Genomic DNA, 22325 nt, shown 5'->3' on the forward strand with positions numbered 1-22325 from the left:
ATTGCCCACTCATGTTAAGGGGGGCTTCTTTTGTGCACCCACACACAGGGGAAGAGTACGAGATTAAACATCACATGACTTGTGATTCTTCTTATGTAGTGTACTTGTTGGAGTGTCCCTGTCACCTCCTTTATGTGGGGGAAACTACATGGGACGTCAAAACAAGACTAAATCATCACAGATACACTATTTGGAAAAAGAGATTAGATCTGCCAGTGTCACGACACACTGAGAAGGACCTGCGCTTCAGGGTCATTGGCCAGGTCGCCATGCCACGACGGGGGGGGGTGACAGGTCGATGACGCTGAAGCAGCGGGAATTATACTGGATTTTCCAATTGCAAACTTTGAAACCCCGTGGACTAAATGTTGACTTCAGGGTGACAGTCATGTGCCAGTGGGATCCGTGATAGAGATCTGAGAGTGTATAGGTTAAGATTGTGCTCTCCATTTATCACTTCCTCTCTTGTTTCTTTCAGATTATCTTGATGGAGATTTTTGTCTTAACTGAGAGGACATCGCCAGACATGAAATCTCTATGCGATCATAATATATGTTTTTTGTACTTATTTTTCACGCTGTAAATCTCTCCTGATATCTGTATCCATGATTGAAGACTCAAGACAAATGTATTTAATAATATTCACTTTAGGAACTCCGCGGTGTTCTTTAATGGGGCAGAGAGGGTCGAGTGTGGATGATGGGTGGAGGAGCAGGTGACATGTGACACTAGAGTGCCCGGTCCTTTGTTCCACACAGGCCCGTGCATCCAGAGATGGCTGCAGGTGCCAGTGTTGGACACCCGCCTCCACACTGTCCCCAGTTATGGCCGCAGGGAACGGGGGTGTAGTGACTGGAACCTGGGCTATAACTGGCCTTAGGTTCTTGTGACAATGGAGATTGTGCACTGGACTTGCCTCCGGTGTACATATCCCCATAGACATCATCAGTTTCCAGGCGGCCACTGTTCCCTCCAGACCGCGTACAAGTTTAGTTACCATGGTCACATTGTGACAACAACATTGGTTCTCGATCTCCTGGACATGCGCAGTAGCTTAATGCCGCTGGGATGGATACATAGACTATGGGCGCACAGTACGGGACGTTGCAGGTTCTTGCGGTCTATTGATACATACTGGCGCCTGCGCAGTACCTGCCAGGGGACGCCAACATTGGATCGCAATATGGGATTTCGTGACGTGGGTTTGTCCCTCTTTTAACTTTTATAATTGATATATACTTCAGCACAGCTGCACTTTATATGATAATTAGCACCAATCATGTATGTAATACTGATTTGGATATGTGATCTAAAGTTTTTTTCACATTATTTGTACACTATGTAAACACTATAATGGTCTATTTATATGGATGCACTGTAATGACTTTTATAATCATGTTTTATATTGATATTTGTAAAATGTATTCTTAATGAGCAACCATGTTACTCTGATGAGATCCACCTATTTAAATATGCTGAGAGCACTGTGTTCACTAGCTTGAACAAAGGCTCCATTGAGAGGGCTGAAATGCTGCATTGTTTTGGGGTGTCAATAAACATCACTGGATTTTCACAAGACCGGAGTGCTGCCCATTTTTCGTTATTTCTACTACACTGCTCCCTGTCCAGGAGCGTTTGTGGATTTGCACCCGGCATCTTACAGAGTGCTGCTGACTATTTCTATATATTTATTAAAATGAATACAGATATTATATTTTAAACATGAAATGAGATAAGAAACACTCCCTTCCAGACTGGCACACATCTGCAAGGAAGAACCTTTATACTCAGTAACCTTCCTTTGAACTCACTTCGGACTACATAAAAACACAAAATCCATATAGAATAGTGAATGTGGTTCACCATGGTTTCTCATAGGCCATGAATACCCATTATAACTAGAATACTAATATATAAAATGTTTACACTTATGAAAAGGCACAACAGACATTAAATACATATAATAAAATAATCTCAAGACACAGTGACACAGATTTTCTTCCATGATTTTTTTTTTTAATATAAGATCGGTTACAATCACAGATATCCTCAAAAAAGTGAAATGAAACTATATATAAAAAGGCAGATAATATCCTCTAGTGAGGTCAAATTTTTTTTCCCCGTGGAGCCTTTGAAACAGACTACAAAAACACTAGTTTGTTGGCATTTACTATATCTTACATGCAAAAACCATACCTTGCATGCACATTGATAACGTCACACCAACAAAATGGCAGTTTGTGGACAATAATCAGTGGTACAAAAATCTTCTGCAAAAGGAAAAGTTTATTAAAAACCCTAATATGAGGAGCCACAATGCATATTTACTGGTGTCCAGCTGCTAAAACTTCTCTGTGTGATAAAATAACAAAACACTCCATACACCATATAACCGTCAATACCTTACTCCACCACTGAAGGTTTCATGGTCTCCCATCAGACCCTGTCACAGGGTGCAGATATGATGCCAGGAGACAGGCCATGTGAATGCTGTGGTGACTGGCTGCAGACATCACATGGCAATGGAGCTCTTCACCACTGCTGGAAGGTAAGCAGAGATCGACAGAAGACCATGGGAGCATTGGCAGGGTCAGGGGGACCACTGGTTGTGTTTATTATAACGCATTTAATAGACTCGTTTCCATGATCGAGGTAACCGAGGCAATATATATTAGCCAATAATTTCCTTTTCACTGTACATAATTACATTTAATTATATACAAAATACATAGAAATTAAATATAATTTCAAACAAAGGTACTAGACAGCATTGCAGGGTCCTCCTGCTTTAAGTCACTACTCTTCATAGGCAAATATGTTTATCTTGTATAATAATCCCACTTTCTTACATAATCTCAGTTGAATAAATAATACATTTAAAGCAAGGTTTTAAGGCAATACAGTGCCGCATTTAAAGGCGACTGGTCAAAATGCAGTGCAATCTGCAGGTTATAAAGCAGGAGGAGCTGAGCAGATATATATTTTTGTGGCAAAAGATTTAGTAAAATTTGTAATTTATACATCTAAAATGGCATCTGTCAGCAGATGTACATATGTGACTGCATTGCTGAGAAAAATGTTTTAGTATATGCAAATGACCCTCTAGGAGCAACGAGGGCATTGTCATTACACCTAGAGGCTCTGCTCTCTCTGTAGCTGCTGCTCCCTCTGCACGTTGATTGACAAGGCCAGGCAGTATAAACACCATCACGCCTAGCCCTGACTTCTCCTAAAATCAAAGTGCAGAGGGTGCAGCAGTTGCAGAGTCTCTAGATGTAATGGCAACGCCCCCATTGCTCCTACAGGCTCATATGCATATATTAAAGCGTCATTTTTCTCAGCAATGCGGGTACATAGGAACATGGGACCAACACAGATACATGTGCGATTGGCAGCTAAAGGGAACAGGTCAGACAGTTTCATGGTTACAGATTTGCTGACAGATGCCCTTTAAATCTTCAATATTTCTGACTTATTTGTTCATGGGGGAGGTGTTATCAGTGACTGACAGCTATCTCTGTATACATATGTGTATTCTCTGTGTAAGTATACTCTACATACTTAGGCTACATGCACACGACCGTATGTGTTTTGCGGATCCACAAAAAACGGATGACGTTCCCTATGGCATCCGTTTTTTTTTTTTTTGCAGATCCATTGTAATAATGCCTATCCTTGTCCGCAAACTAGAAAAAAATAGGACATGCACTAATTTTTTTGCCGAGCAACGGAATGGACATACTGATGCGGACCCATTGAAATGGATGGGTCCGCATCCTATTCGCAAAAAAAAAAAACGGATCGGACACGGAAACAAAATACGGTCGTGTGCATGAGGCCTCCCCTGTGAACAATGAAATTAGAAATAGCAGAGATTTACATGAATAAATTACAAGTGTTACTGAAGCTTTTCCCACAAAACTATACATCAATCTGCTCAGCTCCTCCTGCCCTATAACATGCTGCCGGCAGATTGCAGTGCGTTTTGTAGTGACAGGTCTTCTTTAAGAAAGGGACAGTGATTAGCTACCATGTAATTAAAAAATAGAGATTCACTTTCATACTTTTTCATCTATGGTCTTTGGCAAATGTGAGGATGTACTGGAGATCTGGTCAGAGGCACATATATTTCTAACATCGACATCCATGTCTGATGGAGGCTCTTTACCCTGCAGACAAAGTAAAAACTAAGTTAATAAAACTATTCTTCTATTTATACTGACATGTAAAAAGGCAAGCTGTGTTTGCCAATGCCTCACTTCTTCTCCGATTGGCTGCAGCATTAACATGGTGCAACCACTTCAGCAAATCAGCAGCAGGTTTGAGCAGTTATACACAGTGCTAGCGGTAACTGATGAGGCACTGCTCCTCAGCCTGACTCTAATCACCCTGCATGGACCATTGAAATAAATGTGCTGTTTCACATGGAAACTGTATTAGGTGGAGTCTTAGGCTTGCTTCACATCTGCAAATGTAATTTAATGAACTGGATACAGCACTGCTGGATGCGAACGGAATGTCAGCCTGACCCGTTAAAGTATAATGGGGTCTGACAGACACTCCATTCCCATACGGCTGACAAGTGGAGAACCCGCCAAACACAGACCGCTGCATGCTGCGGTTTGTGTCCGGACAATCCTCCACTTGCCTGCTGGAACAGGCTACCACAGAACACTACCGGAGCACTGCTACCACAGACGTGAAGGTAGCCTTAAAAGAAAAACAGTTTGCTGCCCATGGCAACAAGCTTTCATTTTACTAGGGCAGTTTATGAAATCCATCAAGCTCTGATTCGTTGCTGGAAGAGTCCACTACTCAATATCCCTCTTCCCCCTCTACTCCAGGAAGAGGCGTATTGAATAGTGGACTCTTCCAGCATGGGTGTAGAGCGGGTTACATGGTGCAAGTATAAGATTATTAAGATAAGCACAAGATTGAGTAGTTGTACCTCCTCCTTTGTGGAGGGTCTATCACTATCTGGAGGTCAGTGTGTGGATACAGTCAGCATAATAGATATACTGAATGTATATAAAAAAAATACAAATAAAATTAACTATGAAGCTACATGTGAAAGACTGTCCACATCTCCTGCCCTAGGAGAATTATCATCCTGCTAAAGCTTCCACATTTTGTATTTTAAGGTTTCATGAAAAATGAACAACAAGAGTTTTCTAGAGCCCAATGTATTTTTTACACATTGGGTATACAGGGGGCAGAGTGGTGATACCCAGGAGACAGTGATGGCATACCCGGGAAGCAGAGTTTTATAAAGACAGTTGTATTTTTTCACACAATGGACTATTCCTAGTCATTTATAAATTGTCAACATATTGTGTGGCTTTGCCCCAGAGGCTACACGCACCACTCTTTAGGGGCTTCCAAGCAGAAAGTAAATAGAGGAATTGTTGGACACCAGTCCTATGATCAGGCATTTCTGCCTGGTCATGAATCTGGGAAAGACCTCTGCATCTTATGTAAGTTCCTTGGGAGGGTCCTGAGTCACCAGCAGACAAACTCAGACCAACGCTTGGGGAATTGCCAAAAATAAATGTATCTGCCAAAATTTCAAAAGACATAGCATGATTCATCACTCTGGAGAATGAGTTTCCATGGTTCCTGAGTGTAGCGTGCCTACACCACTGAATCTGATGCTTGTTATTGTGCTGAAGATGGTACAAAATAAGTATGCTGGGACCAGGGGGTGACATTAATGGATTAGATGTCTTTGTTACTAGTGTCCTTTCAAAGGGGTTGTCCGGCATCAGAAAAACCATGGATCCGTTTTCTATTGTGTCAGAGAAAAAGGATCTGTCCCCATTGACTTACATTGTGTGCCAGGACGGATCCATTTTCTCCGACACAATAGAAAACTGATCCGTCCCCCATTGACTTTCAATGGTGTTCATGACGGATCCGTCATGGCTATAGAAGACATAATACAACCGGATCCGTTCATGACGGATGCATGCGGTTGTATTATGGTAACGGAAGCGTTTTTGTAGAGCCATGACAGATCCGCAAAGTACTCTAATGTTAAAGTAGTCTTACTTAGGCCGGATTCACATGAACATGCATGTGCATTATGGACATCTGTCCCATCCAGACATTGGGTGGACTGACCCAAACTCACAGCATCTTAATTTTTCTATGATGCTGCGAGTCTAGGTCCACAGACGTACCATCGAATAGGAACACATGTTTGTGATACGGATTCAGAACTGCATCCATAATATGCCTCAGTGGAACTGGCCTTATAGTCTGAGGACTCAATCCAGTTATTTATTCTGATTCACTTATTTCACTGCTAGCGATACACCTTTCTGACAACCAGCCTTTCCCAAGAGACAGTCAGGCAGCGTTTCGATTACAGAGGCCTAGCAACACATTTGAGCACCGGTTTAAGAGACAACTAATTCAAAATGCAGATTTTGGTAATTGCTACAATTCTCTATGGGTCAATGTAATCCTAATCGTTTTAACCGCCTCCGGACCGCCTAACGCAGGATCGCGTTCCGGAGGCGGCAGCCCTGCGCACAGTCACGCATATATGCGTCATCTCGCGAGACGCGAGATTTACTGTGAACGCGCACACACAGGCGCGCGCGTTCACAGGATTGGAAGGTAAGCGAGTGGATCTCCAGCCTGCCAGCGGCGATCGTTCGGTGGCAGGCTGGAGATGCGATTTTTTTAACCCCTAACAGGTATATTAGACGCTGTTTTGATAACAGCGTCTAATATACCTGCTACCTGGTCCTCTGGTGGTCCCTTTTGTTTGGATCGACCACCAGAGGACACAGGCAGCTCAGTAATAAGTAGCACCAAACACCACTACACTACACCCCCCCCCTGTCACTTATTAACTCCTGATCACCCCATATAGACTCCCTGATCACACCCCTGTCATTGATCACCCCCTTGTAAGGCTCCATTCAGACATCCGTATGTTTTTACGGATCCATGGATCGGATCCGCAAAACACATACGGACATCTGAATGGAGCCTTATAGGGGGGTGATCAATGACAGGGGGGTGATCACCCCATATAGACTCCTTGATCACCCCCCTGTCATTGATCACCCCCCTGTAAGGCTCCATTCAGACATCCGTATGTTTTTTACGGATCCACGGATACATGGATCGGATCCGCAAAACACATACGGACATCTGAATGGAGCCTTATAGGGGGGTGATCAATGACAGGGGGGTGATCACCCCATATAGACTCCCTGATCACCCCCCTGTCATTGCCAGGGCAGTATAACTACCCCACAAGTGACCCCATTTTGGAAAGAAGACACCCCAAGGTATTCGTGATGGGCATAGTGAGTTCATGGAAGTTTTTATTTTTTTGTCACAAGTTAGTGGAATATGAGACTTTGTAATAAAAATAAAAATAAAAATCATCATTTTCCGCTAACTTGTGACAAAAAATAAAAAATTCTAGGAACTCGCCATGCCCCTCACGGAATACCTTGGGGTGTCTTCTTTCCAAAATGGGGTCACTTGTGGGGTAGTTATACTGCCCTGGCATTCTAGGGGCCCTAATGTGTGGTAAGTAGTTTGAAATCAAAATGTGTAAAAAATGACCTGTGAAATCCTAAAGGTGCTCTTTGGAATGTGGGCCCCTTTGCCCACCTAGGCTGCAAAAAAGTGTCACACATCTGGTATCACCGTACTCAGGAGAAGTTGGGCAATGTGTTTTGGGGTGTCTTTTTACATATACCCATGCTGGGTGAGAGAAATATCTTGGCAAAAGACAACTTTTCCCATTTTTTTTTATACAAAGTTGGCATTTGACCGAGATATTTATCTCACCCAGCATGGGTATATGTAAAATGACATCCCAAAACACATTGCCCAACTTCTCCCGAGTACGGCAATACCAGATGTGTGACACTTTTTTGCAGCCTAGGTGGGCAAAGGGGCCCACATTCCAAAGAGCACCTTTAGGATTTTACCGGCCATTTTTTACAGATTTTGATTTCAAACTACTTCTCACGCATTCGGGCCCCTAAAATGCCAGGGCAGTATAACTACCCCACAAGTGACCCCATTTTGGAAAGAAGACACCCCAAGGTATTTCGTGATGGGCATAGTGAGTTCATGGAAGTTTTTATTTTTTGTCACAAGTTAGTGGAATATGAGACTTTGTAAGAAAATTTTTTTTTTTTTAAAAATCATCATTTTCCGCTAACTTGTGACAAAAAATAAAAAGTTCTATGAACTCACTATGCCCATCAGCGAATACCTTAGGGTGTCTACTTTCCGAAATGGGGTCATTTGTGGGGTGTTTGTACTGTCTGGCCATTGTAGAACCTCAGGAAACATGACAGGTGCTCAGAAAGTCAGAGCTGCTTCAAAAAGCGGAAATTCACATTTTTGTACCACAGTTTGTAAACGCTATAACTTTTACCCAAACCATTTTTTTTTTTTACCCAAACTTTTTTTTTTATCAAAGACATGTAGAACAATAAATTTAGAGAAAAATTTATATATGGATGTCGTTTTTTTTTTTGCAAAATTTTACAACTGAAAGTGAAAAATGTCATTTTTTTGCAAAAATTTCGATTAATAACAAAAAAAGTAAAAATGTCAGCAGCAATGAAATACCACCAAATGAAAGCTCTATTAGTGAGAAGAAAACGAGGTAAAATTAATTTGGGTGGTAAGTTGCATGACCGAGCAATAAACGGTGAAAGTAGTGTAGTGCAGAAGTGTAAAAAGTGGCCTGGTCATTAAGGGTGTTTAAGCTATGGGGGCTGAGGTGGTTAATATAAGTTGAAAGTTAACCCTTTCAGGACCCTGACATTTTTCATCTTAGGGACCAGGCCATTTTTTGCAAATCTGACATGTGTCACTTTATGTGGTGATAACTTTAAAACGCTTTTACTTATCCAAGCCATTTTGAGATTGTTTTCTTGTCACATATTGTACTTCATGACAGTGGTAAATTTGAGTCAAAATTTTTCATTTTTAAATGATAAAAAAAAATACCAAATTTAACCCAAATTTTGAAAAATTTGCAATTTTCAAAATTTCAATTTCTCTGCTTTTAAAACAGATAGGAATACCTCCTAAAATAGTTATTACTTTAGATTACCCATATGTCTACTTCATGTTTGGATCATTTTGTAAATTACATTTTCTTTTTTTGGGACATTAGAAGGCTTAGAAGTTTAGAAGCAAATCTTAAACTTTTGAAGAAAATTTCCAAAACCCAATTTTTAAGGACCAGTTCAGGTCTGAAGTCACTTTGTGGGGCTTTCATAATAGAAACCACCCAAAAATGACCCCATTTTAGAAACTACACCCCTCAAGGTATTCAAACCCGATTTTACAAATTTTGTTAACCCTTTAGGTGTTCCATAAGAGTTAAAGGAAAATGGAGATGACATTTCTAAATTTCACTTTTTGGGCATTTTTTCCATTTTAATACATTTTTTCCAGTAACAAAGCAAGGGTTAACAGCCAAACAAAACTCAATATTTATTACCCTGATTCTGTAGTTTACAGAAACACCCCATATGTGGTCTGTACGGACAGGCGGCAGGGCACAGCAGGAAAGGAGCACCATATGGATTTTGGAGGGCAGATTTCACTGGGATCATTTTAGGTTGCCATGTCACATTTGAAGCCCCCCTGATGCACCCCTAGAGTAGAAACTCCCAAAAAGTGACCCCATTTTGGAAACTATGGAATAAGGTGGCAGTTTTGTTGGTACTATTTTTTTTTTTTTTATAACTTTCTTTATTCGGATGCAAATCTCAGGTAATAGACATTGTTGGCGAGCATGATTGATAGAGATTATATATATATATATATATATATATATATATATATATATATATATATATATATATATATATATATATATATCTCACATCATGAACATCCTTTTAAATAACATCATTCGTAGTTACATTTGCATATTTTTTACAGTTGAAAATCCTAGTAAACCCCCCCCCCCCCCCCCCCAACACATGTCGCTCATGCTATAATAATGAAAGAATAAGTAATAAATACTTCAGCTCTACAACCCACTCACTGCGTGACGTCTCATTTATATCTCAAGTTTTCCTAGTGTGCCCTTAACCTTTGCCTCTAGGTACCATTTGGTTTGCACAAAGGGAGACATCAGTTCCCCTATTTACTATTTTAGGGTACATATGATTTTTGGTTGCTCTACATGACACTTTTTTGAGGCAAGGTAACAAAAAAATTATAATTTTTTTTTTTGCTGTTTTGGCCCTTTCAATGTTCATCTAACAGGTTAGATCATGTGCTATTTTTATAGAGCAGGTTGTTACGAACGCAACAATACCAAATATGACTACTTATTTTGGTCGCTTGGTATTACATTTTTTGTGGTGAAGGCGACACCTGAGGGGTTAGATCATGTGATATTTTTTATACAGCAGGTCATTGCGGACGTGGCGATACATAAAAAAGTTTACATATTAGGTACGTTTTATACAATAAAAGCATTTTTGAAACAAAAAAATAAATAAAAATAAAAGTCATGTTTTAGTGTCTCCATATTCTGAGAGCCATAGTTTTTTCATTTTTTGCCCGATTGTTTTATGTAGGGGCTCATTTTTTGTAAGATGAGGTGACTGTTTGATTAGTACTATTTTGGGGGGCATAAGCCTTTTTGATCACTTCGTGTTGCACTTTGTGTGATGTAAGGTGACAATCTTTTTTTTTTTTTTTTTTAGCACAGTTTTTATTTAATTTTTTCTACAGTGTTCAGGTGAGGGGGTGGATCATGTGATATTTTTATAGAGCCGGTCGTTACGGATGTGGCAATATGTCTTTTTTCTTCTTCTATTTTTTAACAATTTTATGTGATTTATTTTGGGAAATATTATTTTTTTTACTTGAAACTTTTTTTTTTTTTTTATTATGAAAAACACTTATTTTATTTTTTGTCCCACTCTGGGATTTCAACTTCTGGGGTCTGATCCCCTCTGCAATGTATTACAATACAACCTGTATTGTAATACATTGCATGTCAGCTTGTATGCTGACAGCCTGCCTGTGAGACCCAGCCTAAGGGCTCGATCTCACAGGCTTCCATAGAAGGCGGGGACCTGATGGGAAAGCGGAGGGCAACCGTACCCTCCGCGAACCCTCTGCATGCCGCAGTCAAAGCTGAGAGTTACTATGTAGCAGGGGCCCGGCTGTCAGTGACTGCCGGGTCCGTGCCGGCACCCGCCCAATCAGCCCGTCGTACATGTTTAGCGCTGGTCTTTAAGTCACGTCCAACAGCGCCGTACATGTACGGCGAGGGTCCTCTACGGGTTAAAACAATTTTTTTTATATTTGAGTTTTTGATTCTGATTAAATCTTACACAGTAAAAAATGTCTCACCCTGTGTTTGAGGTATGAGAGGTAGGTGTCCCAGCCTACTGTAATCACATTAATGTAAATGACACGATACTTAGGAGACAGGAAATAAAAGTTGATCATTTGTGCAGCGGGCCACACAGTCCAATCGGCCTAAAAAATATAAATAAATAGTTAGTCACTAATATACCAAAATCAGATGAATACATGCCACGAATTCCTGTGTGCACACTCACCTTATAGAATTCCCAGAATTTGTCTTTAAACTCAGCCCAGCTGTCATCCAATCTCTGTCCTTCCATGAAGCCCATACCTGTACACAGACAACAATGAATGTGTGAATTATGCGGATATCAAGTGTGGAGGCAAACAGACTGGGACCTGTCCTATTTTCAGATTTAAAAAAGTATATGTTATGAGACTGGCACTCCCTCGCATGGAAATAGAGCAATGATAGTAGTATTGTTACACAATATTAATTTGGCACAATATGTTAAAATACCACGTTACAATAAAATGTTAAAATACTTAACAGTCGCTGCAGCGGAAACACAATGACAATATCAATCCCTAAAAATACCTAAAATCTAAAACTTAAAAAAAGTCCAAAAAGAAGGGGACCATATATCCTGGATGTGCAAAAATATTGCAAGCCAAAAGTGTCAGTCTATTCCTCAGTGAGGGAATATGAATAAATACCGTGAGTAAAAATCGAAAGGATCGAATATTGGGACTGCAGGTTAATCGACATTCACCTGTGAGTAAAAACTTGTGTCCGATTGGATACTTTATTGAATATTTATAATCGGACAATTCAGAATATTTGCAAAAGTGCCTTGCATGGATTTTCATGTTATATTGCATATAAGAAAGAAATGCCAATACTATTATAAGGAATAGACTGACACTTTTGGCTTGCGATATTTTTGCACATCCAGGATATATGGTCCCCTTTTTGGACTTTTTTGGAGTTTTTAAGTTTTAGATTTTAGGTATTTTTAGGGATTGATATTGTCATTGTGTTTCCGCTGCAGTGACTGTTAAGTATTTTAACATTGTATTGTAACGTGGTATTTTAACATATTGTGCCAAATTAAATAAAGTGTAACAATACTACTATCATTGCTCTATTTCCATGCGAGGGAGTGCCAGTCTCATAACATACTTTTTTTTACGCTTTTGTTGATTTGAGTGAATCAATTTGAGACTAGAGCACCCAATCCAGAATTGTAAGGGGAGTGAGCAGTTTGTCTATACTACTTTTTCTATTTTCAGATTTGTCTGCCAAAGTGCAGCCCCAAAAGTCAGTATCTCAGAAAATTAGAATATTGTGAAAAGGTTCAATACTGTAAACTCATGGTGTCACACTGATCAGCTAATCACCTTAAAACACCTGAAAAGCCTGTAGTAGACCTAGCGATCAGGGCCGCTATCAGGGGGGTACAGCCGATACCCCAGTAAGGGGCCCGGACCCCGGCCGGTCCAGAGCCTTATTTTTTATTTATTTTTTTGGGAGTCACTACAGGCCCCCCCCCCCCGCGCGCCGGCGCCACCCATAAGCAAGGTACGCCACCGCGTAGAGCACACTCTTGCTGGAGGCGCCGGCCCCCGGCCCGTGGTGCCACCTCCTAGCTAATTTATTCACTTCACTTGCCTCTTTGTAATCTCGCACAGGCGCACTGGCTGAGGCATCATCGAGCGAAGTGCGCATGCGCAGTCTTCCAGCGCACCTCGTTCGACGATGCCTCTGCCAGTGCGCCTGTGCGAGATTAAGGCGCTTCTCTGCAATTACACAGAGGCAAGTGAAGTGAATAAATTAGCTAAGAGGCGGCGCTGGGCGGGGATCTGCGGTGGATTGTTATGGAATAGAATGGACACTTGCTTGTCACTTACAAAATGGTGTCTGTCTGAGAGACCACCCCCAGCATGCATTCTATGATTGAAACTATTTGCAGCAAAGACTTGAAACTGTCAGGAATTTCTCTGAGTCCATCATACATATGCCTTAAAAACTTATTTCCTGTTTACATTCCTTCTTGCTAAAAGACCAATCATGTGAGCCCACTCCTGCCACTAATATGGAGGGTATATAATGTGAAGCCCCCACCTAATAAATTAGAGTTATGCTTTGACCTTATATAGAGTGTCAGTGTTATTTCTCTCGCCGTGCATGCACGTATCTATCTAATTTGGAGCAGTGTATCAACCTACCTGACCATTGATCAGAACCAGAACATTTTGGCACCCGACGTGTGGGGCTTGAAGGTTGGACCCCCCTGTTCCCGTACCCCCGGAGATCAGATGTAGGAGGGGCGCACCAACGGACACCGGGATCGCTACCCGTGATATGAGGTAAGAAAACAGAGTAATCTTGCCTATACTGTGTCCCCTGGTGTAGCCTCTTGTCCTCGGTCTGAGGAAGGGGTGCGGCAGAAGTTGGGGTGCCTTTGAGGGCACGCAAGTAAGAACCCCACAGTAATTGATGAGCTTTTGATACACTGTGTTTTATGTGTTGTGTTGTTCTGTTCTGATGTCGTTATGACCTTGAGCACCTGTGTATAAACTACCGAGTTACAAGGAAGCCTACATCATTAGCCTACATCGCGGTACAGCCAGAGGCGTCTGTCCGGATAGTAGAAGGGGAGGAGGCAGTCAGAACCGGTCCAAAGGTGCACTACGAGTCTGACTCAAAGAACTCCGGTAGTTCAGGAACACAGGGTGCAAGCACAGGTTACAGACTAGACGGCTCCAGGAGATATTACATTATGGGAAATGTTGAGTGTCCCAAAGGGATGCTGCTCACCGGAGCAGTACATGGCGGGCAAGAAAGGGAAACGCTTCGTAAAGTGTTTACCCAGGTTGGAGAAACATTATGGAGATATGTAAAGGTGGCACTCTGTGTGTTGATACATGGAGAGCATTGTTAAATGAAAAAAATATATATATATATAAGGCAAACTTGATGATGACACTCAGTGGAGGTGTGGCTTGACTGCAGCAAAGAACAGAAATAGAATGAAAAGACAGGAAGATATTACTGTATGCCCGGGCAGCAGCCACCTTATAATTATGGTGTCATCTAGAAGGAGGGGGGGTGGACCTGTGCCTATGTGGGCAACAGAATCCTCCCTCCAGTGTTACGTGCCTCGTATGTGGTTCCTCACGCCCACATAGCCACAGTATTCCTGTAGTTCCCTGGCACCTCCTACCCACAGCTCTGCATGAGACAGCGTCATATTCCCAGCCGACGCCCACGGCTGGACTGTTAACCCCCAGTAACCCAGATCCCTCCGTCCTGCCTGTAAGCCCACAAGTTCAATCACTCTATCCCATGATAAATCCTGATGGCACATTCAGTCTGCCGCAGCAGGTTGTTCAAGTGATGGTCGGGAAGAAGGAGGAGGAGGAGGATAGTGGGGATGAGAACCCAGTAGACCCCCCCCGTGCATACAACTTTCCCCTCTCCTGCAGATATTAGCACTCCAAAACCGAGAAGGAGCGGCGGATACAGTATGAGTTACATGCGATAAAAGAATGTGGCAGGAGAACAGTCAGATTTTTTAGATATGCAAATGAGACCATTTTATCTAAAGCAATATCCAGGGGGCCACCTAGATGTGTCATTCACACCAAATCAGCTGTATTCAATTGTCAGTCAGTTGCCGGACCCCGAGACCCACCCCATGCCGTTTTACCGTAAATTAGATCAAATATACAAGACAAACATGGGTGTACGTGGTCAGATCTACAAAATATAGTAGAGTCCGAGATAGGGGGCCATAGCTGGAAGGGGGGAGTGACATCATGACATTGGCATGTGTGATAAGCGAGAACACTGTCTGCAAGGCCAAAGAGAAAATTAAAAGAAGATTGTCGCATTCACACATGCAGGCAAGCAATACACTTGGACTGTGATGCCTCAGGGAGCACAGAATAGCCCCTCATGCTTTAGCAAAGCCATGTCCTCCGTGCTCCAACCATGGCAGGCAGACAACCCGGAGGTTGAACCCCTACAATACGTGGATGACATCCTCCTTTGTGCTTCAAGCTTTCAGGAATGTCTGTCCTGCTCAATCTATCTCCTACAGTTCCTGGCTGAATCGGGCTGCAAAGTAACTCAAACCAAACTCCAATTGTGTTTACCCAAGGTAGTCTTTCTTGGACACTGTATTGCCCAAGGTAGCAAACACTTGACGGATTCCAGGAAAAAGGCGGTTTCAAACATACGGATACCAGACACTCCACACCAATTGCAGACCTTCTTAGGCCTCATTTCCTACTGCCGACCCTGAATCCCTGATGCCTCAGTACTGATGCAGCCCCTATATGACTGTATTCCCCGGAATGCAACCTCTGCAGTTAACAAGGGAGGCTAATGAGTACTTTGACAAGTTGAAGACGGCAATTGCAACGGCTCTGGCCCTTGGGATTCCTAACTATAGTCTTCCATTCAGTCTGTATGTCATGGAACGTCAAGGTCACGCTACTGGAATTCTTACCCGAACTCATGGTGGACGCAACAGACCGCTGGGCTACTACTCTAAGCGCCTTGACCCTGTAGCCAGAGCTGCCCCTTCCTGCGTCAGAGCTGTCTATGCTGCCAGCTCTCTTCTGGACGTCACATCTGACGTTGTGCTTTGGCACCCCCTCACTATTTTGGCACCGCATGACATCTCTGCCATCCTCCAGCAGACACAACCCAAACACCTCACTGTACAACGCCACCTCCGGCTGCAGTGTAGTCTGCTCCTGCCAGATAATGTCACCATTCAGAAATGTCACATCCTTAACCCTGCTACACTCCTTCCTCTTCCAAGGGGGGAGTATACTAGAGATTCAGGAGAAGCTTCTGAAGATTTTATTGATCTGCATGCTGAAGATGATCTTCAGGAAGAATAACTATGGACCTCAACTGACTTTACCAGGAACAGGATCATGATTGCATCACAACGATGGAAGCTGAAGTAGGGACACCACCATCGGTCCAAGACACTCCTCTGACAAACCCGCATTGGATTCTCTTTGTGGACGGCTCAAGGTACGCCGATGACAAAGGGAAATTCCATACAGGCATGGCAGTCACTAGTGAGCATGACAATTGCGCCCAGACCAGTCAGCACAGGAGGCTGAACTCATTGCCCTCACTGAAGCCTGCCTCATGGCAAAAGATTCCACCGCTAATATCTACATGGATTCCAGATATGCCTTTGGAGTGTTTCATGACGTTGGACTAATATGGAAGGCACGGGATTACATCACAGCCGCAGGAACCCCTATCAAAAATGCCTCAGCAGTAGCGTTACTAATGGCAGCAGTACTCCTGCCCACTCAAGTGGCAGTGATCAAAGTAAAGGCCCATACACGAACGGATACTCCTGAGGCCAGGAAATGCCCTAGCTGATTAAACCGCGAAGAGAGCAGCAATGGAAGAGGAAGGAGCCCAGACAGAACAGATCCTGACAGTACAAGAAGATCTGGAGCAAGAGGAAGTCAGAAACAAATGCAGAAACAGGCCACTACCAGGGAAAAAGAAACCTGGTTGAAAGAGTCAGCCCTCGAAGAAGAATCCGGACTCTGGACACAGGGAAAGAGTATGCCTACTCAGAACTCTCTATCCCCTAATAGCCGCAATAGCTCATGGACCCACCCACCAATCCAAAACCATAATGAAAGAGCTAACTGATAAAATATGGGTGGCCCCAGGGATCACCCCCGTCCTGGTGAGACATACTCAAGCGTGCCTCATCTGCGCAGAGTGTAATCCAGGTAGAACCGAGCCCACGCCCCGGAAATGTCTCCCTTTCAGAGGATACAAACCGACCACATCCAGATGCCAATGTGCCAAGGGTTTCAATATGTGCTGGTAGTGATAGACTTGTTCTCTGGGTGGCCAGAAGCCTACCCCGTCTGAAATCAGACAGCAACTACTACTGCTAAAAAACGGATGCAGGAGCTTGTCTGTAGGTTCGGAGTACCTGGGGTCATTGAGAGTGATCAGGGCCCGGCATTCACTGCCAGATTAACCCAAGAAGTCTGGGAAATGGTAGGGTCGCACCTGGCGTATCACACCCCCTACAGGCCCCAAAGTAGCAGCAAAGTTGAAAGATTGAACGGGGTGTTAAAGTAAAAAAATGTTGAAGATGACCAGGGAGACAGGGCTCAATTGGGTTCAGTGCCTGCCTATAGCACTCTTTTCAGTTAGGCACACACCAAGGCCTCCACACAAACTGACACCATACGAGATCCTATTTGGGACAGGGCCAAGAATGGGACAGTATTTCCCGCAACAGTTGCAAATGAATTATGAATCTGTTGCAAAATATGTGATAGCTCTGAGTAAACAATTGTCTAACATACATGCACAAGTTTTCTCTTCCATTCCAGATCCTAACTTCCTAGAAGGAAGCCACACTCTGAAACCTGGAGAGTGGGTTTTGGTCTAGAAGCATATCAGAAGCACCCTCGAACCACGATAGGAGGGACCTTACCAGGTGCTGCTGACCACCCCAATTTCTGTAAAACTCGAGGGGAGACCTAACTGGATCCATGCATCACACTGCAAAAGAATACGAGTGCCAGCTCCAGATATCGAGCGAACCACCGCTGAATCTGCATGATGCCTTTTGCAACAGTTATCGCTCTGCTACTTTGTCTACACCTACACGGTCACATATACACAGAATCTTCCAAAGACAGGAGGACAAGTGGCCATCACCCAACAAAAAGAGAAGGATAGCTACATATTGACCACTTTCTGGTTTAATTCCTCCAGCACTCACGTGGCTACCTTAAATTTCGATTACTGCAGTCTAGTATTGTGCCCAATGCCAGCATGGCAATGTAGCATGTACCAAACGGGCAGCCATAGATCCACATACATCTGTGTCACTGATAACCAGTATGGGGAACATTGTAAGGGTCCATTCACATGTCCGTGTGTGTGTGGATCCGCAAAACACGGACATCGGCGATGTGCGTTCCGCATTTTGCGGACCGCACATTGCCGGCACTTAATAGAAAATGCCTATTCTTGTCCGCAATTGCGGACCCGGATGTGCTGCCCCATAGAAATAAATGGGTCCGCAATTCCGTTCTGCAAAATGCGGTACGAAATTGCGGACGTGTGAATGGACCCTAACTCGTGGGGAGCAGTTGGGTGGAACACGGGTGACCCATGGGGATACAGACCTGAGAGTGCCCGAGACAAAAAAAGACAAAATGGGTAAATCCTTGCTTACCCGCATGACACTGTTTAAGAGTGGAAGATGCCACCCAAATGAACAGACAGGCTCCAACATGCCACTTACCCTCACAATAGAAAACCCCAGCCCCAATGACACAGGGACATACCTTATAGGCACCTGGATGCGGGTAACTGCTGGGGACATGGGCATGTTCCACCTGAAAGACCTACATAATCTCACAAAGATAGAGAAGGGTCCGTCCAAACCCTACAACACTACCTCCCTTAGGCAGATAGCAGACCCCACCTTTGAAGATACTATGGCCGCCGAGACAGGATTTTCTGACACCAACCTGTGGTTAGAATGGATGAAATACAATGCTGACACACACAATAAGACAAACTGTTACATATGCAGGGGGGCATGCCCACACCTAGGCACAGTGCCCTTGCATCTGCCTCCTGAGACTGAAAGCTGCTTCCTCAGCCTATACACCAACACTAGCGTGAATGACTGCCTGTGAAAAGTGGAAGAGAAAATACCCCCTGGTAGTAAAAAAACCCAAACCAGGTGAAGGCATAACCATATACCCCGGTAACTACACCTGTTACTTCAACCCTGGCAGTTAGAGATTCTTGGGAAACTTCACAGAGGGGTACTGCTCATCCTACAGCAACCTGTCCACTAAACACACAGAATCAGAGGGTATCTTTGTGGGACATCTATTGGATCTGTGGAGACGGAAAAATAAGAACTAGGTTAGAAGGCAATTGGTCCGGTGAATGCGCCCTAGCGAAAGCCATAATGCCCCTTCACATACTAGAAGATGACCCCACAGTTAGAGAGTATACTCAAAAAAACTATTTAGGGAGGTCAAAAAGGGAGGCCTCCCCACAGGGGAGCTTTGACCCACATGTGTATATAGACGCAATAGGAGTCCCAAGGGGGTCCCCAATGAGTTTAAGGCCAGAGATCAGGTGGCAGCTGGATTTGAATCCCTACTCCCAATAGGGACCATCAACAAGAACGTCAACTGGATAAACTACATATATTATAATCAGCAAAGATTTGTAAACTACACTCAAGATGCCCTAAAAGCAATTGCAGAACAGTTAGAGGCTACTTCTGCTGTGGCCTTTCAGAACAGGAAGGCCCTAGATATGATCCAAGCTGAGACTGGGGGAGTTTGTAAAATGATTGGGGAAACTTGCTGCACCTACATCCCAGATAACACTGAAGGTAACTGAAGCAATTAACAAGCTTACTAACCTCTCAGAGGAATTAAAGAGGACCTTTCACTAGATTAAAAAATCTAAACTAAGTATACAGACATGTAGAGCGGCGCCCAGGGATCCCCCTACACTTACTGTTATACCTGGGCGCCGCTCCGTTCGCCCGGTATAGCCTCCAGTATCTTCATAGTTAGGCTCCACCCAGGGGAACCTGCCGGCGTCTCTTTCTCCCATGCTGTAGCGCTGGCCAATCGCAGCGCTCAGCTCATAGCCTGACATGTGAAGATACCGCAGGCTATACCGTGCGAACGGAGCGGCTCCCAGGTATAATAGTACGTGCACGGAGATCCCTGGGCGCCGCTCTACATGTCTGTATAAATCGTTTAGATTTTTTCATCTAGTGAAAGGTCCTCTTTAAAACGTAACTCAGGAATAACAGACCCATGGGATGAGTACTCTGGATGGTTAAAAAATTGGAAATCCTTCCTCACCCAGATAATACCTATAGTCTTGATGCTAGTATTAATGTCAGTAGTGTTATGTTGCATTTTACCCTGTGTCCGAAAAATATGTGAAAAAATTGTGAACTCAACTACTGAACAGCCCATCCTGCTGCTATATGGTGAAGAAATGGAATCCAAAGAATTCAACACAAGTTCCCCCACCAATTACGATGTCGTACCGAGATAGGGAAAGATGAATCCCAGGGTACTATCATAAGTCCGATTAACCGGGAGTCTACCCAAAAGGGGTAGGTTGTCGCTACTGTGGGTGAAGAGGATTGCGAATGGTATTCCCAGGGGTTCACTAGGCAGGGAAAGTTCTACAATCAAGAATCCAAGGAGGGACTGTTATGGAATAGAATGGACACTTGCTTGTCACTTACAAAATGGTGTCTGTCTGAGAGACAACCCCTAGTATGCATTCTACGATTGAAACTATTTGCAGCAAAGACTTGAAACTGTCAGGAATTCCTATGAGTCTATCATACATATGCCTTAAACTTATTTCCTGTTTACATTCCTTCTTGCCAAAAGACTAATCATGTGAGCCCACTCGTCCCACTAATATGGAGGGTATATAATGTGAAGCCCCCACCTAATAAATTAGAGTTATGCTTTGACCTTATCTAGTGTCAGTGTTATTTCTCTCGCCGTGCATGCACATATCTATCTATCTATCTATCTATCTATCTAATTTGGAGCAGTGTATCAACCTACCTGACCATTGATCAGAACCAGAACTGGATGACACTTATGGGGGGGGGGGGGGGGGGGGATATGTGGTGGATGACACTTATGGGGGAAGGGGAGAGATCTGTGGTGGATGACACTTATGGGGGAAGGGGAGAGATCTGTGGTGGATGACACTTATGGGGGAAGGGGAGAGATCTGTGGTGGATGACACTTATGGGGGAAGGGGAGAGATCTGTGGTGGATGACACTTATGGGGGAAGGGGAGAGATCTGTGGTGGATGACACTTATGGGGGAAGGGGAATCTGTGGTGGATGACACTTATGGCGGGGGGGGGGGGGATATGTGGTGGATGACACTTATGGGGGAAGGGGAGAGATCTGTGGTGGATGACACTTATGGGGGAAGGGGAGAGATCTGTGGTGGATGACACTTATGGGGGAAGGGGAGAGATCTGTGGTGGATGACACTTATGGGGGAAGGGGAGAGATCTGTGGTGGATGACACTTATGGGGGAAGGGGAATCTGTGGTGGATGACACTTATGGGGGAAGGGGAATCTGTGGTGGATGACACTTATGGGGGGAGGGGAATCTGTGGTGGATGACACTTATGGGGGAAGGGGAATCTGTGGTGGATGACACTTATGGGGGAAGGGGAATCTGTGGTGGATGACACTTATGGGGGAAGGGGAATCTGTGGTGGATGACACTTATGGGGGAAGGGGAATCTGTGGTGGATGACACTTATGGGGGGGGGAATCTGTGGTGGATGACACTTATGGGGGGGGGGGAATCTGTGGTGGATGACACTTATGGGGGGGGGAATCTGTGGTGGATGACACTTATGGGGGGGGGGAATCTGTGGTGGATGACACTTATGGGGGGGGGGGAATCTGTGGTGGATGACACTTATGGGGGGGGGAGAATCTGTGGTGGATGACACTTATGGGGGGGGGGGAATCTGTGGTGGATGACACTTATGGGGGGGGGGGAATCTGTGGTGGATGACACTTATGGGGGGGGGGGGAATCTGTGGTGGATGACACTTATGGGGGGGGGGAATCTGTGGTGGATGACACTTATGGGGGGGGGGGGAATCTGTGGTGGATGACACTTATGGGGGGGGGGAATCTGTGGTGGATGACACTTATGAGGGGGGGGGGGATCTGTGGTGGATGACATGATATGTAGCTGGAGGGAGAAAACATGGCCTTACCACAATGAAGGGTACAGTCTGTATAAATAGGTGGCCAACAAAAGGGGCGGGTCAAAGGGAGTGGTCAATAGGCAGAGTCAAGGGGGCGGCAAAATTTTCTTTTGCCTAGGGTGGCAAAAATCCTTGCACCAGTCCTGCTCGCCCCTTGGTTA

At 44.0% G+C, this 22325-nt stretch overlaps 1 protein-coding gene across 2 annotated transcripts in view; it reads right to left on the reverse strand.

Moving 5' to 3' along the window:
* Nucleotides 1-3892: 3892 nt before the first annotated feature.
* LOC120989605 (mpv17-like protein 2) overlaps nt 3893-22325 on the reverse strand; it is a 37762-nt gene continuing 19329 nt past the window's right edge. For both annotated transcript variants that reach the window (XM_040417817.1, XM_040417818.1), the window contains exons 4-6: nt 11583-11659; nt 11371-11499; nt 3893-4169 (exon numbers count right to left, since the gene is read on the reverse strand). In XM_040417817.1, coding sequence (XP_040273751.1) covers nt 4059-4169; nt 11371-11499; nt 11583-11659 — 317 coding nt within the window. In that variant the 3' untranslated portion in view covers nt 3893-4058. The remainder of the gene's footprint in view (nt 4170-11370; nt 11500-11582; nt 11660-22325) is intronic.

This window comes from Bufo bufo, chromosome 2, assembly GCF_905171765.1.
Source record: "Bufo bufo chromosome 2, aBufBuf1.1, whole genome shotgun sequence".
In the NCBI taxonomy this organism is placed as follows: Eukaryota; Metazoa; Chordata; class Amphibia; order Anura; family Bufonidae; genus Bufo; species Bufo bufo.